The following is a 19182-nucleotide window of genomic DNA, read 5'->3' on the forward strand; positions in this document are numbered from 1 at the left end:
ACATTCGTAGACAGACAGATGGATTCCTCATCTCACCGCTTATTTTATCACCATCATCAGTGTGTAAAACCCGGATCCGTCCACTACCTGATGGACGGCTCAGATGGGGCGCGATCGGGCCGCGGTGCACGTGATCTGGACCACTGGGTTGGCTGCGAGTGTGGCTTGCAATCTACGGTGTCAGGGAAAGCGGTCCATAATATGGTGGCGTTTGGCGTGCCCGGGCGCCCTTTTCGGCATGGTTTCTACGTAGCCCCACGCCGTTCAAAGTGGTGGATGCCTCACCCCCATCCCCATGGATTTGATGGGAGTGTATCACCTACGTACGTACTGTACGTAGTACCACCCAAGTTCCAAATCAATCATGCGTACATCTGTCTCATAAATCCACACCAAGTATCCAAGTTTACAATGAGCACTAAAGTTTATGTTTACGGAAATGTTAAAAATGTGGCTCGGATTTTTTATGCTAAAAATCTGATGATAATATTTGTCATGCGAAAGTACGTATATATCTTCTGAATAACCCAGCTGCACATCTTGACACTTTACAACGCACATCTGATCATGAATCGTTGCTAGCATATTCCAAGCGTGCACCCACTGCTTCACGTGAAACCCCGTACGGTACAGTAAAAGCAGAACACACATGAAAAATACTAGTAGTAAAAAGAAACCTGGATACGTACGATGACAAAAGATGAGATTTTGTCACCACATTTCACCGAGAAAACCCTCTTGGAAACGAACAGAGAGAAGAGGGCAAAACTGTTGATCAAACCGGATCGAGAAAACAGCTGTAGTTTTTCTGTCCGTTGCTCCTCGTCATCAGTTCCCAGTTCGCAACTCCTCACATCGCATGCACGCGCGCCCCTGCGCTTCTCGCGTTTCACGGGCAACTCCCAACCCCCCCGTCGTCGTCTTCTCCAACCTCTCGCCCCGCCTTATCACCACCTCGCTCTCTTTTCCCTTTTGCGCTCTTACCAACTGCACTGGACTGAGATCCATATATAACCAGGCAACCACCGCTGCCCCTCTCTACAGCCCAGGGGTGCCGTGCCGCGAGGAGAGAGAGAAGGAGGGGGAGGGGGAGGGGGTCCGGGGGAGGGTTGGTGGTTGCGAATACCAGGAGGCCGCCGGGCATTGGGCTTGGGATTCTTGGTCCTTTCGCCAGGACAGCAGGACCAAGGAGGCGAGAGGACCACGGGTACAGTGAGAGGGCGCTGCCGAGGTGTCCCCCTAGCCGCTTCCTCTTTCTCCTCCGTCTTCTCGGGGAGAGAGGAGATGGGCGAGACGGCCATGGCCGGGTACGGGCTGGACAGGCCGCCGCGGTGCAGCGTCAGCTTCGACACGCCGTGCGGCGCCCTGCTGCGCGAGCTCGAGGTGCGTCCCTCTCACCCACAAGCAAATGCGCTCTCTCTCTCTCTCTCTCTCTCTCTCTCTCTCTCTCTCTCTCTCTCTCTCTCTCTCTGCGGCATCCTTTGCTCGATTTACTGTCTGTTCTTTGCTTTTTCATGAGGATTTGGGAGGTTTGGAAGACGCCGGTTTCTTGATTCCCTTGCTCGCTCCAATCATGTTGCCAGTCCTGTCATGGCTACAGGAACTCTGAAATTCTGCAGTGTATTCCTAGTTGCAGATTTTGAGCCGTCTGGATTTGATTGATGCATTTAATTTGCCCGCGTTTTTTCAAAGACGAGGACGATGTTTCCCCAGGATTCTTCAGAAAAGCCCAATTGTTTTCTTGTTTTCTTCAGTTGCAAGCTTCTGATATTCTCCCCCATAAAAAGGTTGCGATTTTTAAAGAGTATGTAGTAAGATTTTCAGAACAGCAGTGGGAATCTGTTGCTTCCGTTTACAGTTTCCTTTCAGCTTTAGGTGGAACTTTTCATTTACCGTCGGGTTTTCTGAATCTTGAGAGGCGAGGGAGACAGAGAGATCTACTTTTCCTTCCCACTTGAACTGTTTGAGGTGAAAGGGGCTTAAAAATAGCACTGCTTCAATCCCAATGATTGAAGCCACTGCCTGCTGTAGCACCAGAAAGCAGAATAATTTTATGCTTTGCTAGTACAATCTCAAGTTATCTATTATTACTCGATATTCCTACAAGCATAACAAAGCACTAAGCATGCTTAAGTTGAAAATCATAACTGGGAAGGTTTTTTATATATATAATTATTATGGACTTTTTATGCAACCTTCTGATGCCGCAAAAGAAAAGAAAAATAGTCCTGTGTTCCCAATTTATTAGGAGGTATGGGGGAAAAGGAAATAGAATAGGCCTGGAAGGTTGAAGGTCAAGCAATCAGCTTGCTTGTTCAACATTCAACAGAAGTCCTGCCAGAGTGCCAGTAGGGTCTTTTGGTTGCTTGTGGCGTTCTGTTCCATGCACTAAAACGTGGGGTGTAACACCAAATAAAATTTTGTTTATTTTGATTTTAATGATATGGTCGTTATTTGATTATCATATATGCTAGGTACTGGCAGACACTTACTTTCTTATAAATATTACACACTCAGATTCTATTTTTGCGTTGTTCCTGTTCCTCATGTTTGATTATCTGACACATGACTTCCTTTTTAGCAAATATGGACAGAGATCGGGGAGCGCGAACAAGATAAAGATCGGATGTTCCAGGAACTCGAGGCAGAGTGTATGCGTGTGTATCGTCGGAAGGTCGACAGTGCTAATGCGGATAGAAGCCAGCTCCGCCAGTCAGTGATGGCCAAAGAAGCAGAGCTTAAAGCTTTAGTGGCTTCGATAGGTGAAAATACTACACAATTTAAGGTATAATGCATATCCTGCCGTAATCTCTAATTTCTTTTCTTATGCAAGGCCTCTAACCAATGGACCTCCTTGAATATGAGCTCATGTGTCATGTTATGATTTGTTTACAGAGACTGAAATATTGGTAGTTCATTGTGTACAAGAAGTAATGAAATCATTGTTGATGTCATGCTGCACCTTGTGCTGAATATATCGTATTTGGCAGTTTGGCTGTCATTTTTAAGCTATTGATGATAAGATGTGACATGAATAACTAAGTCAGCATGTTGGTTCGTGGTCATATGGTGGATGGAGATGGGTAAATATTAGACGAAAAGAAAAGGCAGTATAGTAATTGGTTATATTCTGTAATTCTGTATAACAGCTAACCATCCATTTAGTCAAAGATTTATTGAATATGATGATCTATTATTATTCAAGGGTACCTGTATTGCGCATCTAGAATTTCCATCTCCATGCGAGGTCGACCTATGCAGCACCTTCCAAAGGCGATTGCTCTTGGAATGGTTAGGAGACTTTACTGAAGTACGCCAAACAATGATAAAATACTATGATTTTGTGTATCATAGATATTTATCTGTTTTGTAATCATGAAGATTCATGTTTAGTGGTGCTGGAACCAAAAACTCTTTCAACTGATTCCATTGTACAATATGAACAAATAGGTATATTACGTTCTTTAGTAATATGAATTCTCATTTTCAGGTGAATGAAAAGCATGCATCGTTGAAAGAACAACTTGCTGCAGTGACGCCTCTCTTGGATGATCTTAGGGCCATGAAAGAAGAAAGAATCAAACAGTTCTCAAATGTGCAATCGCAAATCGAGACGATAAATGCACAAATTTCTGATCACAATTATCAGCATGATGATGGTTCGTCCAAACGTCTGAACAATGATCATGACTTGTCAACCAGAAGACTTGCTGATCTTCAAATGCAGCTACGCAATTTACAAAAAGAGAAGGTAATAATGATCTTGACTAAAATACTACTCCCTCTGTAAAGAAATATAAGACGTATTAGAGTGATCTAAAATGTCTTATATTTCTTTACAGAGGGAGAGTGATCTAAAACGTCTTATATTTCTTTACAGAGGGAGTACTTAGTTGCATATGCCGCTTCAATCCAGTCATCAGAATCAGATAGGTTTGACCGTTTGCGTAGAACCATTAAAATTGTTTGATTGTACCTTAACTTCTCACACAAAGGTATTTGTAAAAAAATAGCATTTGTGTGTCATCACCGATGTACGCTTCTCTACTGCTTTAACTAGAAACATTTGTTGCCAACACACTAATAGCTATAAGAAATATACAGTTGAAATGGCAACTCATGCTATTTTTGTTAAGAGCATTGCTATGCATACAATTATTTCCGTACAATTTTCATACGACACTGTAGATCATGCCGTCCTTGTGTCAGAGCAAGCCACTGCCCACCACCCGATCAGAAATCGTACAAAAATCGTATAACTAAGCATCGTACATGCAGCAATTTTGTTTTTTTAAATTCTTTTCTTGGCTGTGTCAGATTAATAAAAATATTTTCCCTTTTTTTCAGTCTGATCGCCTTCAGAAAGTATTTGTATATGTGGATGAAGTGCACTGCCTATGCGCTGTGCTTGGGATGGATTTTGCAAAGACGGTAAAGGATGTGCATCCAAGTTTGCATGGAACCAACTCAGATAATTCGACGAATATCAGTGATAGCACCCTTGAAGGTCTTACTCAGACTATCCTGAAGCTCAAAGCAGAAAAAAGGACCAGAGTCTCAAAGGTGATTCCTCTTAGTGAAACTATGGCAGTGATTAGTTTTTGTCTCGTATCCTCTCTAACTACTTGTATTGTGTTGATGTGTTCAGTTGCAAGAAACTGTGGGGAAACTCCACAAGCTATGGAATCTGATGGAGTCAACAGAACAAGAGAGGAGACATTTCAGCGAAGTAGCCGCTGTTCTTGGATCTTCTGAGGAAGAGATCACTTCTCCTAGTGTCCTGTCACTGGAAACGATTCAGGAGGTTTGCCAGCTTTCTATTGACTTATTCATTTTTTTGTAAGCTGTAATTCAAACTTATAGTATCACTATGGTTCTTCAGACAGAAGAGGAAGTCGAAAGACTAACTAAGCAAAAAGCGAGTAGAATGAAGGAGCTTGTTCTTAAGAGAAGGGTAGAGCTAGAAAATATCTGCAGAAATGCACATATGGAGCCTGATACGAGCACAGCACCAGAGAAGATTGTTGCTCTAATTGATTCTGGTATTTATCCCACTGATCTCTTTTCTCTCGCGCATACGGTCTGTAAAATGCCCCTGCTGAATATCTTGAACGATCCTAGAACCTTCTCACTTACAGGTCTAGTGGATCCTTGCGAACTTCTTTCCAACATCGAAGCTCAAATTGCAAAAGCAAATGAGGAATCTTATACGAGGAAAGATATCATGGAGAGAGTAGACAAATGGCTATCGGCCTGTGATGAAGAGACTTGGCTTGAGGAATACAACCAGGTGTGCTTTTATTCATGAAATTATGCTATATTCAGATAAAATTTGGCTGACATCATACAGTGCAGGTCTGCTATGAGTTAATTAATGTCCTCTTTAATGTTGCATATGTCCTACTGCAGGATGATAACAGGTACAGTGCGGGCAGGGGTGCCCATTTGAATCTCAAGCGTGCAGAGAAAGCGAGGGTGCTCGTTCAAAAGATTCCAAGTGAGTCTTCGTTTCTTCAGTTGGAGGGCACTGTAGTGACTTCCATATAGTGTTTTTGATTCAACTGAGCTCCATGATTCATAAGCACAACCTACCTCTTAGTTTTTTCAAAAAGATCCACGTCGCATTTGGTATGTTTATGATCATAAGCTACATCTATTCTGCAGCTATGATTGACAACTTGATAGACAAGACATTTGCCTGGGAGGATGAAAGCAATACACCATTTCTATATGACGGGGTAAGTCACTGAGCTAGCTCACCATAATCATCAGAAATCGAGGACACAGCTCTGATGCATTGAATTTGCATGTGAAGGTTCGTCTGGTCGCCATTTTGGAAGAGCAAAAACTCAGAAGAGTACAGAAGGAGGAAGATAAGAAACGATACTGGGTACAAATTCCACATCCTGTGCTCTTTCTGGCACTACAATCACAACAAATGTCATCAGTCTTGTTCATTAACTCTTGCCACAGGACCAGAAGAAGCTGCAGAATCTATTGCTTAAAGAGAAGGAGCTGATCTTTGGGTCCAAGTCTGTTCCGAGGAAAACAAGCAGTTTTAACAGGAGGACGAGTGGGCATCACCCAAATGGGAATGGGGCTGGTTTCATGACTCCGATGCCCCGCCGGGTGTCGGCAGGCAGTGCCACACCCGAGCTTTTGACACCACGATCGTACTCTGGCCGGTACAACAATTACTTCAAGGAGAACAGGAGGATGACGGCGGTGCCACTCAACTTCTCGACAGCTTCCAAGGATGATAGCATGTCATCATTCGCCTCCATCAGCGGCTCGGAGCCTGGTTCTCCATTAGTTTTGCACTGAGTATGATATCGCCCAACATTTTGTCACAAGTGATTTCCAGGATCTGTTGCATGAACTTGTGCTGATCGTGATCTGTAAACATGACATTTCTGATCAGGGAAGAAGACTTTCTTGGCGGTGAGGGTTGCGGTGAAGGCTACCGTCAAGATTGGGCAATTGTGTGCTAGCTTTTGACCATGCTAATGTGTGACAAAGATTGGACAGGATTTAGATAAGATTGCCTGTAGATACATGACCTAGCACTTTTGTGGTGGTGTTGTAATTCGAGCTGCGAGTTTGATCGGTGTGTGGTTAGGGAACATGAGAAAGGTGTCAATGTATTTGTTTTGTGCTAATTGTTTTTCCTTCATAGTATTTGTAGTTGTGTATCATTTTTTTGGATGTGAAAGAAGAGATGGTCCATTTTCTTTCTTCCATATATCACATAAAGGTGTTGTATTCTCTATTCAGCCTACATTGCAGGTTGAACCTGATGTATTCCACTTTATCTTTTGGAGCATGTATTATTGCCTATAGGAATTACTAGCACAAATGCCCGTGCGTTGCAACGGGAATAGAAGCGAGGAGTTCGTTTCGGACACACCAGAGTCCAATTCTGGCTCCTCATGCTACCGTCAAGAATCACGGTTCTTTCTTTGTGGTTATCTTTCCACTCTCAGAAGCACACTATCTTGTTCCGCTTCGCCATTTACCCGGTCTTGTTTTTTTTTAAAAGGGGTTTTACCCCAGCCTTTGCATCAGAAAGATGCATATGACTCATATTATTAAAAAAGTTCAGCAACAAAGTCGTCAAGTAATGAGTTGCGAAGATAAACAAAAGGCTCGAAAGAGCTCAAACCGAAAGCCACAACCGGCTGGCAAGCACAATAGGAGCACTACATGCCTATCCTATTACATGACCGCCATCCAAACCGGTTGAAAATATCCCGCGCTACCATCTCCCGTCGGGTAGACGCAGTAACCAAACGCTCCCTGGCCTCCGTCGGAGTGAGTAGCGACCACATACGGATGAATGCCGTGGCCCTGAAGATAACCTGCAAAAAGTGAATGTTTGTTGATCTGTTAAATACTAAATCATTTCTGCAATTCCATACTGCCCAAAGTAAAGCACAAACGCCAACACGAATGTGTCTTGAAGTATCGGAATCAACCCCATCAAGCCATGCTCCAAATAACATGTTGATAGAGGTGGGCTGATTGATATTGAACGCAATATGAATCGACCGCCACAGAATCTTAGCCAACGGACAATCGAGAAAGAGGTGTTTGATGCTTTCGTTATGATCGCACAAGCTACACCTAGATGAGCCCACCCAGTTGCGTTTTGCCAGGTTATCCTTAGTCAAAATGACTTGTTTATGCACAAACCACATAAACACTTTGATACGTAAGGGAACCTTTACTTTCCACACGTGAATCGAGGAAGGGACAGCGCTAGAGTTAATGACATCCAGATACATAGATTTAACCGAGAACACACCGTTCTTAGTAAGTTTCCAATATAGCTGATCTGGTTGCTGGGTCAGCCGGACCTCCATTGTAACGCCCCGGATCCGATGCGCCAGGTGTCTGCCAGTTATTCGCCGTCGTTGCCATGTCATTTGCTTGCGTGTTGCATTTTATCATGTCATCATGTGCATTTCATTTTGCATACGTGTTCGTCTCATGCATCCGAGCCTTTTCCCCGTTGTCCGTTTTGCAATCCGGCACTCCTATGCCCTCCGGCATTCCCCCTTTTGTCTCTCGTTGTGTGCAGGTATTAAACGTTCTTGGAATGGCCCGAGGTTTGCCAAGCGGCCTTGGTATAGCACCGGTAGACCGCCTGTCAAGTTTCGTGCCATTTGGAGGTCGTTTGATACTCCAACGGTTAACCGGGGAACCGTAAAGGCCTCTTTTGTCTTGCAGCCCAACACCCCTCCAATCTGGCCCAAAACCCAGCAAACTCCCCTCCATGCTCTTGGTCGTTCGATCACGATCGTGTGGGTGAAAACCGTGCCTCATTTGGACTCTCCTAGCTCCCAGAAACTATAAATACGCCCCCCCCGTCCATTTTCGCGGATGAAACCACCCCTAACCCTAGCCAAACCCCTCCCCGCCGCCGCCGGACACATCCGGACCGGGCCGGACATGTCCAGCCTCCACCTCACCCCAGCCAACCCGCTCGCGCCACATCACCCCACCGCCGCTCTCCTCCAATGCCGCAGCGCCACGTGGCCAGCCGGCCTCCTCTCTCCTCCCCGCGCCCGTCGCCAGGCCCGAGGCCGGCCCGCCCCGGGCCAGATCTGGGTCGCCGCCCCGAGCCCCGTGCCCGCTTGCCCGAGCTCCTGGCCGCGCCGCCGCCGCTCGACCTTCGCCGGCCGTGCGCCCGCGCCTGGGCCCTGGCCTCCGCGCCGTCCGCCGCCTCCCCGGCTCCCGCAAGAGCTGCGCCGCCCGCGCCTGAGGCGCCCTGCCTCCCGCGCCGGCCGCGGCCGCCGCCTACTCGCCGGTCGTCGACCCCCGTCGCCCTTCTCCGGTAGCCGCGCCCCGCCGGCGCCCGTCCGGCCACCGGATCCGGCGCCCCGGATCCGGCCGGCCCCATCTCCGGCGCCCTCTTCTTCCTCCCCGACCGCCTCTACCGCAACTCCGGCGAGAGCCCCGGCCATCCTCGGATTCCGTGCAACCAGAGGTTGACCCGGGAAACGCCTGTCCTGAAATAATTTTGACATTATCATGTCATGTTCATCGCATCATATCTCTGCATTCGTAGCTCCGTTTCGTGCATGTAATATGTCAAATTGTTCGTCTCAACGAGTACATCATTTCATTCCATTGCATCATGTTCATTTGAGTCCATCTTGATGCCTGAAACATCGCTACAAGAGTGCTTCATAATGTTGTCCGATGTCTGTTAACAGAACATGCACTTTTGTCATTTTTGCCATGATTGATGTGTGCATCCTATGAGGTTGATGTCTACATGTGTTTGAACTATGCCATGCCTTCTTTACAGAGGTGCTTACCATGTATTTTTGTGTTCAATGTGGTGACTAGCACAAGCATGCAAACTAGGCTTCATGATATTACTGATTTTAGTCCCTGTTCTGCTGTTATTTTGATGCCATGTAAACATGTTGCTACAGAGAGATCCATGCTTATTTTGAGATACTTCAGTAAGGGTGTTTTGAACATATGGTTATTCTCTATCCATTCATGCCCCTGTTTACAATTATGGAGTAGTCTAGCATGTCATTTTCGTGCTCTACTTTTGCTCCAAAATGTTTCCTGGCAGATTGTTTACATGTTATTCAATTTTGCCAAGGTTGTTATAGTTGATCCTTGCATGCTATGAACTTGTTCTTGCCTTGTTTTGTTTCAGAAACATGTCTTCTTGATGATGCTATGCTTATCTTATCATGCAATATCTTGTGGTGAGTGAATCAAGCTTGTTAAGTAGGGTACTTGCTGTTACTGTTTTGCTAGGCTGAATCTGTTACTTCGTGATGCTATGTAAACCTGCTTCTACTAATCATTCTATGCATAATATGGAGATGTTCACTAAATGTGTTTTGTTCTACATGTCATGCTCTATCCATCCATGCCCCTGTTAGCATTTATAGCTTGCTTTAACTTGTTGTAATCTTGCTCCAAAGTTGCTTCATAATGTTGCTGTCAGCCTGTTAACATTAAGTTCAGTTGTTGCCATGTGTTTTGCTAGTGATCCATGCACCCTATGGACTTGCTTTTGCCATGCTTAACTTCACAAATATGTCTTCTTACTGTTGGTTGCCTTGCCATGCCATGTTTTTCTCTGTAGTGAGTTGCACAAGCTCACCAACATGCCTTCATAATTCTGTTTCTGCCATGTATGAATGTGTAATATAACTTGCTATGTTTACGTGGGTGCCATCATATTTTCTGATCCTTTTTGGCTTATGGTCAGTAAGGGACTTTTGATCTATGGGTTTAGTAGATTCATGCCATGCCTTTGTTTGCCATGATAAGTTCCTGTAACATGTTGTTTGATAGCTCTAAACATTGCAACCTGATGTTATTTTGTGCAAAGTCTGAACTGTTATCATTTGCAATCTTGCCATGTGTTTTTGAGCATGTTCTAGTGATTTCTGGAGATAGCTCAGTGTTCATGTTTTGTTATGCTTTACCTGTACATCATGTCCATGCCTTTTGTTTTTATATTTTGGTACTGTAGCATGTTGTTTTGATGCTTGCAATATTCCTAGTTGCTGTTTTGGACAGATTGTTGCTATAACTTGTATAGTGTGTGTGTGTTGAACCGTTGCTTCGTTTTGAGTGTGCTCTATATGAAACTTGCTTGATTTTGCATGTAGTTTCATATTATCATGTTGCATCCATGTTTTGAGGTGTTTTCTTGATGTTTGGGTGCATTTTGCATCAATGCCATGTTTAACTTGTGTTGCTCATATCTTCTAGGCCGTAGCTCCGAACTAAATGAACTTTATATGTAACTTGACTAGAATCTCGTGTAGATCATCTTGGTGCATCTTAACTTGCTGTTTAACAACTTGAACATAAAGTCTATTCAGATCTAGACCAACTTTGAAATTTGCATATGAGGACTTACCGGAATTGTTATATGTTGTTCTTGGCCTCATTTAAACTTGCTTTGATGTGTTGCTCTTGTTTGCATCATCTCTTGCCATGAGTAGCTTCATGTAGTCTTGTCATGCATTATGCTTGGTTGTGCATCATGCCTTGTTCATGTTTGGTGTGTTTACCATGTTGTGTGCTTCTTCTCGATAGTTCCCGTTTTGTTGCGATCGTGAGGATTCATTCGTCTACGCTTGGTTCGGCTTCATCCGTTCGTCTTCTTCATGGACTCGTTCTTCTTCCTTGCGGGATTTCAGGCAAGATGACCGTTACCCTGGATCTCATTACTATCATTGCTATGCTAGTTGCTTTGTTCTATCGCTTTGTTGCGCTACCTATCACCTGTTTATCAAGCCTCCCATATTGCCATGAACCTCTAACCTTTGACACATTTCCTATGCAAACTGTTGTTTGGCTATGTTACCGCTTTTGCTCAGCCCCTCTTATAGCGTTGCTAGTTGCAGGTGAAGTTGAAGATTTCTCCATGGTGGACAGGATTTTGGTTGGGATATCACAATATCTCTTATATTATTAATGCATCTATATACTTGGTAAAGGGTGGAAGACTTGACCTTTTGCCTGGTGTTTTGTTCCACTCTTGCCACCCTAGTTTCATCATACCGGTGTTATGTTCCCGGATTTTGCGTTCCTTACGCGGTTGGGTGATTTATGGGACCCCCTTGACAGTTCGCTTTGAATAAAACTCCTCCAGCAAGGCCCAACCTTGGTTTTACCATTTGCCTCACCACCACATGTACCCTTCCCTTGGGTCAGCCAACCCGAGGGTCATCTTTATTTTACCCCCCCGGGCCAGTGCTTGTCTAAGTGTTGGTCCGAACCGAGCAGCCTGCGGGGCCACCTTGGGGAAACTTGAGGGTTGGTTTTACTCGTAGCTAGTCTCATCCGGTGTTGCCCTGAGAACGAGATATGTGCAGCTCCTATCGGGATTTGTCGGCGCATCGGGCGGCTTTGCTGGTCTTGTTTTGCCATTGTCGAAATGTCTTGTAAACCGGGATTCCGAGTCTGATCGGGTCTTCCTGGGAGAAGGTATATCCTTCGTTGATCGCGAGAGCTTATCATGGGCTAAGTTGGGACACCCCTACAGGGTATAATCTTTCGAAAGCCGTGCCTGCGGTTATAGGCAGATGGGAATTTGTTAATGTCCGGTTGTAGATAACTTGACATCAGATCCGAATTAAAATGCATCAACCGCGTGTGTAGCCGTGATGGTCTCTTTTCGGCGGAGTCCGGGAAGTGAACACGGTTTTTGGGTTATGTTTGACGTAAGTAGGAGTTCAGGATCACTTCTTGATCATTGCTAGCTTCACGACCGTTCTTCTTGCTCTCTTCTCGCTCTTATTTGCGTATGTTAGCCACCATATATGCTTAGTCGCTGCTGCAGCCTCACCACTTTACCCCTTCCGTTCCCTTTAAGCTTTGCTAGTCTTGATACCCATGGTAATGGGATTGCTGAGTCCTCGTGGCTCACAGATTACTACAACAACAGTTGCAGGTACAGGTTGTGCGATGATCATGACGTGAGAGCAATGTTTACTTGAATTGGAGTTCTTCTTCTGCTTCTTCTTCGATCAGGGGATAGGTTCCAGGTCGGCAGCCTGGGCTAGCAGGGTGGATGTCGTTCGAGTTTCTGTTTGTGTTTCATCCGTAGTCGGATGATGCTCTTATGTTTTGTGATATTGTATTCGTGTGGCATTGTATGCCTCTTGTATGTATCCCCATCTTTTATGTAATGTTCATGTAATGATATCCACCTTGCAAAAGCGTTTCAATATGCGGGTCTATCCTTGGTGGGACCTTTGAGTTCCTGTTGGATAGGGTCGCATATTGGGCATGACATCCATTAAACGTCTAACGAGGTGGAGCCAAGCCTCCCAACGATTTCCAACTAGCGTTCTCCGAAAACTAATATTGAGGGGAGTGGATTGTAGAACAATTGCAACATAGGCTTCTCTACGTCGCACAATGTTGTACAAAGTAGGATATTGAAGTGCAAGGGGAATCTCCCCAAGCCACGTATCCTCCTAAAACCTCGTAGTGGCACCATTCCCGACAATAAATTTTGACTTGGTGAAAAAAAGCTGTTTGACTCTCATCAAACCCTTCCAAAAAGGTGAGTCAGAAGGCCTCACATTTACCTGAGCCAAGGTTTTAGCATAAAGATACTTATTACGCAAAATCTGTGCCCAAGTAGCTTCTGTCTCAGACGACAATTTATAAAGCCACCTGCTAAGGAGACATATGTTTTTGATTTCCAAATTTTCAATACCTAGACCCCCTTGGTCCTTCGGCCTACAGATTATATCCCACTGAGCAAGCCTATACTTTCATTTGAGCTCGTCATTCTGCCAAAAGAATCAAGATCGGTAGAAATCTAATCTTTTCCTGACTCCCACCGGGACCTGGAAAAAAGATAAGAGAAACATAGGCATACTGGTAAGGACCGAATTAATCAGAATAAATCGTCCTCCGTATGACATGAGCTTCCCTTTCCAATAGCTCATTTTCTTTTCAAAGCGATCCTCGATGCATTTCCACTCAAGGTTAGTCATCTTACGATGATGAATGGGTATACCTAAGTATGTAAACGGCAAGGAGCCCAATTCACATCCGAACAATTGTTTATATGTATCCTGGTCCTCCTTTGCTCTTCCAAAGCAAAACAATTCGCTCTTGTGGAAGTTAATTTTGAGGCCAGATAATTGTTCAAATAAGCATAACAACAGCTTCATGTTTCTTGCTTTCGCCAGGTCGTGCTCCATAAAGATGATAGTATCATCAGCATACTGAAGAATGGAAATCCCTCCGTCAACTAGATGTGGGACCAGGCCACCTACCTGCCCTGCATCCTTGGCCCGACCTATTAAGATAGTGAGCATATCAGCCACTATGTTAAACAGAATCGGTGACATCGGGTCTCCTTTCCTTAGCCCCTTGTGTGTTTGGAAATAGTGACCTATGTTGTCATTCACTTTAATCCCTACACTCCCTTTTTGCGTAAAGGAATCGATCTGGTTTCTCCATGCCGGATCAAAACCTTTCATACGCAAAGCTTGTTGAAGGAAAGGCCATTTAACTTTATCATATGCTTTTTCAAAATCCACTTTAAAAACAACGCCATCAAGTTTTTTTGAGTGGATTTCATGGAGCGTTTCATGCAAGACAACAACCCCTTCAAGGATGTTTCTATCAGGCATGAAAGCAGTCTGGGACGGATGAACCACAGAGTGCGCAATCTGCGTAAGTCTGTTCGTCCCGACCTTGGTGAATATTTTGAAACTCACATTAAGCAGACATATAGGTCTGAACTGCTCAATGCAAACCGTGTCTGTCTTCTTAGGAAGAAGAGTTATCGTTCCAAAATTCAGCTTAAACAACTGAAGCTGCCCCTCAAAAAACTCCTGGAACATGGGCATCAAATCACCCTTAATAAAATGCCAGCATTTCTTGTAAAACTCTGCCGGAAACCCATCCAGTCCTGGAGCCTTATTATTCTCCATTTGTGCAATGGCTTCAAACACCTCTTTCTCAGAGAAAGGAGCAGTCAGCAGCTCATTCTCGGCAGTCTCAAGTTGAGGAACATCCTCAACCCTAGACTCATCTAAGGACACAAAGTTCTCTTCCGGGGGACCAAACAACTGCTTATCATAATTGGTAATGTAGACCTTCAGATTGTCTTGACCAACTATCGTCCCTTCGTCTTGTTCTAGCTGGAAAATTCTCTTTTTACGATGCTTCCCATTAGCAATCATATGAAAGAATTGAGTATTGTCCTCGCCTTGTACTATCTTGCGAACCTTAGCTCGCAACGCCCACTTCAATTCCTCCTAGTGAAGAAGCTGTTTAAGTCGCATCTCCGCCTCTATCTTTGTTTCCAACTCACTGGAATCCAAGATAGAAATTTCAGCTTTAACATCAAGGGTTTGAATAAGTAGAAGAAGTCTCTCCTTCTCCGCCTTATAAATACCATGCATGTGTTTAGCCCATCCTCGAAGGAACCTTCGGAGATGACGAATCTTGCATTGTCATCACTCGATAGGCGTCCTTCCTCCTGAGTCTTTATCCCACTCCCGAGCTAACAACTCAAGGAAACCTTCTCTTTCAAACCAGGCAAGTTCAAACGAGAAAATGTTTTTGTTGCCCACAAAAGTTTGAACTCCTGAATCAACTAGTAATGGTGTATGGTCAGAGACCCCTCTTGTCAATGCCTGCACAGTTACCAGAGGAAACTTCTGTTCCCATTCGACACTGGCTAGGACACGGTCAAGTTTCTCAAACGTCGGGACCGGTAACGAATTAGCCCAAGTGAATTTCCTACCCGAAAGCTCTATCTCTCTGAGATCCAAACTTTCGATAATAGTGTTGAACATGAACGACCATCGGCCATCAAAATTGTCATTATTCTTCTCCTCCTTCCTACGGATAATGTTGAAATCCCCTCCCACTAAGAGGGGGAGCTGCTCATTACCACAAATACGAACCAGATCCGCCAAAAAGTCTGGCTTGAGCTCTGGTTGCGCAGCTCCGTACACCGCCACCAAAGCCCAATCAAACCCATCTGCCTTAGTTCGAACTCGAAACTTGACGGCAAAATCCCCCAAAACTACACTCCGAACTTCCAATGTTTCACACTTAACCCCAAGTAAAACCCCACCAGATCTTCCTCGAGGGGGGAGGCAATGGCAATCAAAATCTACCCCCCCAGACAAAGTGGCAAGAAATTGTGAAGTGAAGTTGCTTCTTCCAGTCTCAGACAAAGCAATAAAATCTAACTGATGTTCAAGAGAAGCCTCCGCTAGAAATCTTCTTTTAGCCAAGTCTCTAAGACCTCTGCTATTCCAGAAAATGCCTCTCATAATTCATCATAAAAAAAATTTGCAGTGCGGATCCTAGCACTCCTACGTGCAGCCGAGACGGGATAAACCTTCCGTTTCCACGTCCGCTTTGGCTTAAGGTGACCATCAGCCTGATCAGCACAGCCAATCTCTGCTTCTACCACCTCGGGCTCATCTACATGAAGAGACACCTCAGGAATGGTGTCCTCCTCCGTCTCTGGTAGTGCAGGGTCAAGATCGGCACACAAGCCATCAAGAACCCTAACCCCAAGCGCATCTATCTCCGAATCGTTCATAGGTTTAACAGCAACTATGTGACAGATCATTTCTACCGCATGTTCAGCTTCCAAATCAAGAATGTCATTAACCGACCTAGACACCTCAATATCATTTTTACCAAGTGAAACACCTACTTGATTTGCATTATGAATAATTTCAACATCGGTAAAATGCAAAATGGAATTCAATTTATTAACCGACATACCAGTGGAGGTCTCGATGTCACGCAGATTGGCAGCTCTCAAAGCACACCTCAGTTGCATGTCATCAACGTCCGGCTGCTCCTGCAGCCTCCCGCTGACCCGCCTCCCCTGGGAGCCGGGTCCGGGATACCGCCAAAGGCGATGACCTCCTCACGAGAAGCTCTGCTAGGGGAAAGGCCTCCTGCCCGTCCCCCAACAGTGGCTCCCCGGGCCGAAGCCACCGGGGCCGGAGAGCAGCTCGGCGACGACTCCCACAGCCTCACCACGGGTGACCCGCCGGCAGCAGGGGCCGGGGAGACCCGCTCACAGTGCTCCGTAGAGGCAGCCGGAGAGATGGGCACATCACCTGACCCGACCACAACGGGGCAAGGAGAGACGGCGGCCTCCTGCACAGCCACCCCTCCTCCCGCGCGCGGCGACGTGGGGAAGAGCGCCGAGTCCTCCATGGGCGCCGTCGGCTCCAGCATCACAGGGGACCGGGGCTCCTGCTCGTCACCACTAGCCATAGTCGCAGTCGCAATACCATCCACGGTAGCCATCAGCGCGGTGGGAGTCGTGGGAAGGGCCACCTGCCCCTCGGTATCTCCCAAACCAAGAACCATCGGCGCACAAAGAGGAGCCACGGGATCCACGGAATCCGGAAAAACACCCCGCAGCCTAGGTGGAGCAGAGAACGGTCCCAAAGACCCAAGCTGCAAAGTGGACGTCGGAGCAACCCCAGAAGACCTCGCAGGAGCCATATTAGTAGACTCGGACGGACCAACCGGACCATTGGCCCCGTCGTCATCACCCATAGCCGAATCATCCTGGTTCGCCAGGGCACCTCCTTCCTCAGTCGTGTCCATAGGGTTATCATCCTCAAACTCATCGAACAAATTAGGATCCTCATACAAAACGTCCAGCTGATACATAACACCATCGTATGTCCAAGGCACCACATTCGGCAAGAACTCAATATTAGCAACACTGACAAGTAAACGCGCCACCCCGTTGGCCCGAGTGAATGGCATATCCACCTGTTCAGTCTTGCCGATCAAAGACCCCAAACTCCACGTCACCAAGAAGCTATCCAAGGGATCAGATGGTGCCCCGGAGAAACGAACCCAAATCTGCCTCAACGGCATGCCCTGCGGCTCCTTATTTTTCCACTCATCATATTGCAACACAAAACTAGTGCCTGTAACCCTGCTCATACCGAACTTGAGGATTCGCACCTGATCCTCCTTAGACGGAAAATCGACTTTGTAAGACGTATCATTTAGCTTGAGCAAGGACCACTGAAAATTACCTGGGGCGAGTTCCCGCAGCTGCTAAATAATTTGTGCCTCGGTCAACGGTCCATGAACTACCTTCACCACCCCTGGGAAAGAAGTCTCGACCGCTGGAGCCAAAGGTGCCACTCTGGGAGACTCGAAGAACATCAACTCCGAGCAGCAGATCCCGTAAATCTGAACAGAAGGCTTAGGCCCAAGCATAAGAGGACAGTCGGCGGCGGTATGCTTAGGTTTCCGGCACAGGTCACATAATTCCGCAGTGCAATCAGCCATAAAGTGTCCCTTATCACCACAGCGAAAACAAGTGAGCTTCTTCTTCTTAGCCGCCCACTTGGACAGCTTGTCAGCCTCAGATTTGTCCGTACCATGCTCAGAAGCAGCATCACCGGTCTGCATGGGTTCTGGCAACGTAACTTCAGCCAGAGCCTAAACCGTCTCCACCGCCACCTGCGGTAGATTCGATCCTCCATCGGCCACCTCCGTCTCAACCGTAGTCTTCGGATGCCTTTGCTGATAGAAACGTCTGTTCCCGCCCCGTCCTCCGTGGAAACGACCCCAGAAAGAGCGGTTATTGGGGCCACCCGCACCCTCCACGAAGTTGCCAGGCGGTCCTTGGAAACCCCGGTTGGCATTACCGTCATCCACCCATGCATAACCACGGCCACCGCCGGAAGACGAAGAGCCCCGATGCAGTCTAGAGCCATAAGCATCAAATCCATCGTCGCCCCACTGTCCTCATGGAGGATTACGATCATCCCCCGCCGACGCCCCCGCCCCACGGCCATTCGTGCCAGGGCCAGAGCCACCGCGTCCACCCGCCATCTTGGTATTCTCTTTGCATGCCCAACCGCATCACTTGTGCATTCGTGCCACGGGGAGAGAGATCCTTCAGGGAGAGAGAGAGAGAGAGAGATCTCCGGGGAGAGAGAATACTAGTAGAAAGAATTTCTCAAGGATCCCACATTCTTGGTGTTCAAGAGGAGAGATGCCACATGTCTTCTTGAGGGGAAAGACATGTTCATATATGCTTACTTGCATTAGTTTGCATTAGCTCTGTTCATTTATATCTTTCAGCTCTGATTTTCTATTCCCTATCTTCTCCTAGTATCCCATGCTAGATTCAGGGGGGAGCAAGACATCCAAGGGAAAGAAATCATTCAAATTCATTGCATATCTTTACTCTTGGGGACATGTCTAATCAAATGTGGTACTTAGTACTCACTCTCTACATGCAATCCCAGTCTTGGTATTCTTGTGGTTTCTTCTGTTTGCTCTGGCTAGTAGATGTATCTGTGTTATCTAACCTTGTTTACACAGGTTCATTCCATCCTAAGCCTACTCAAGACTACAAGGTAAGTATATGCATCACAATCATGTGTATGAGGAATTCTTGCTGATCTACATACTGTTTGCAAGAAGGACTCATGGGCATGAAGGTATTTCCTTTAATACTTTTTGCTCTGATGCATATGGCCAAGATACATGTAACACATTGCCTACTCTATCATGGTTATGCTCTCACATGCTTCTATATTTCATATTCACATGATTGCATACATGTAGGGGGAGCCTATGCTTGTTACATGTCTTTCCAAAGCTTTACTTGCTATTCTTCATATCCTTATCTAAAGCTTTGATGTATGT

General features: G+C 46.0%; 1 protein-coding gene across 1 annotated transcript; it reads left to right on the top strand.

Moving 5' to 3' along the window:
• The first annotated feature begins 1079 nt into the window (after positions 1 to 1079).
• On the top strand, positions 1080 to 6823 carry LOC123092835 (65-kDa microtubule-associated protein 7). Its single transcript, XM_044514684.1, has 12 exons — positions 1080 to 1383; positions 2582 to 2785; positions 3491 to 3751; positions 4348 to 4563; positions 4649 to 4804; positions 4883 to 5042; positions 5139 to 5290; positions 5410 to 5497; positions 5665 to 5738; positions 5816 to 5890; positions 5974 to 6324; positions 6422 to 6823. The coding sequence occupies exons 1-11, from the start codon at positions 1285 to 1287 to the stop codon at positions 6322 to 6324; spliced, it is 1836 nt and encodes a 611-aa protein (XP_044370619.1). The 5' UTR covers positions 1080 to 1284; the 3' UTR covers positions 6422 to 6823.
• Positions 6824 to 19182: the final 12359 nt, after the last annotated feature.

Source organism: Triticum aestivum, chromosome 4B (genome assembly GCF_018294505.1).
Source record: "Triticum aestivum cultivar Chinese Spring chromosome 4B, IWGSC CS RefSeq v2.1, whole genome shotgun sequence".
Taxonomy (NCBI): Eukaryota; Viridiplantae; Streptophyta; class Magnoliopsida; order Poales; family Poaceae; genus Triticum; species Triticum aestivum.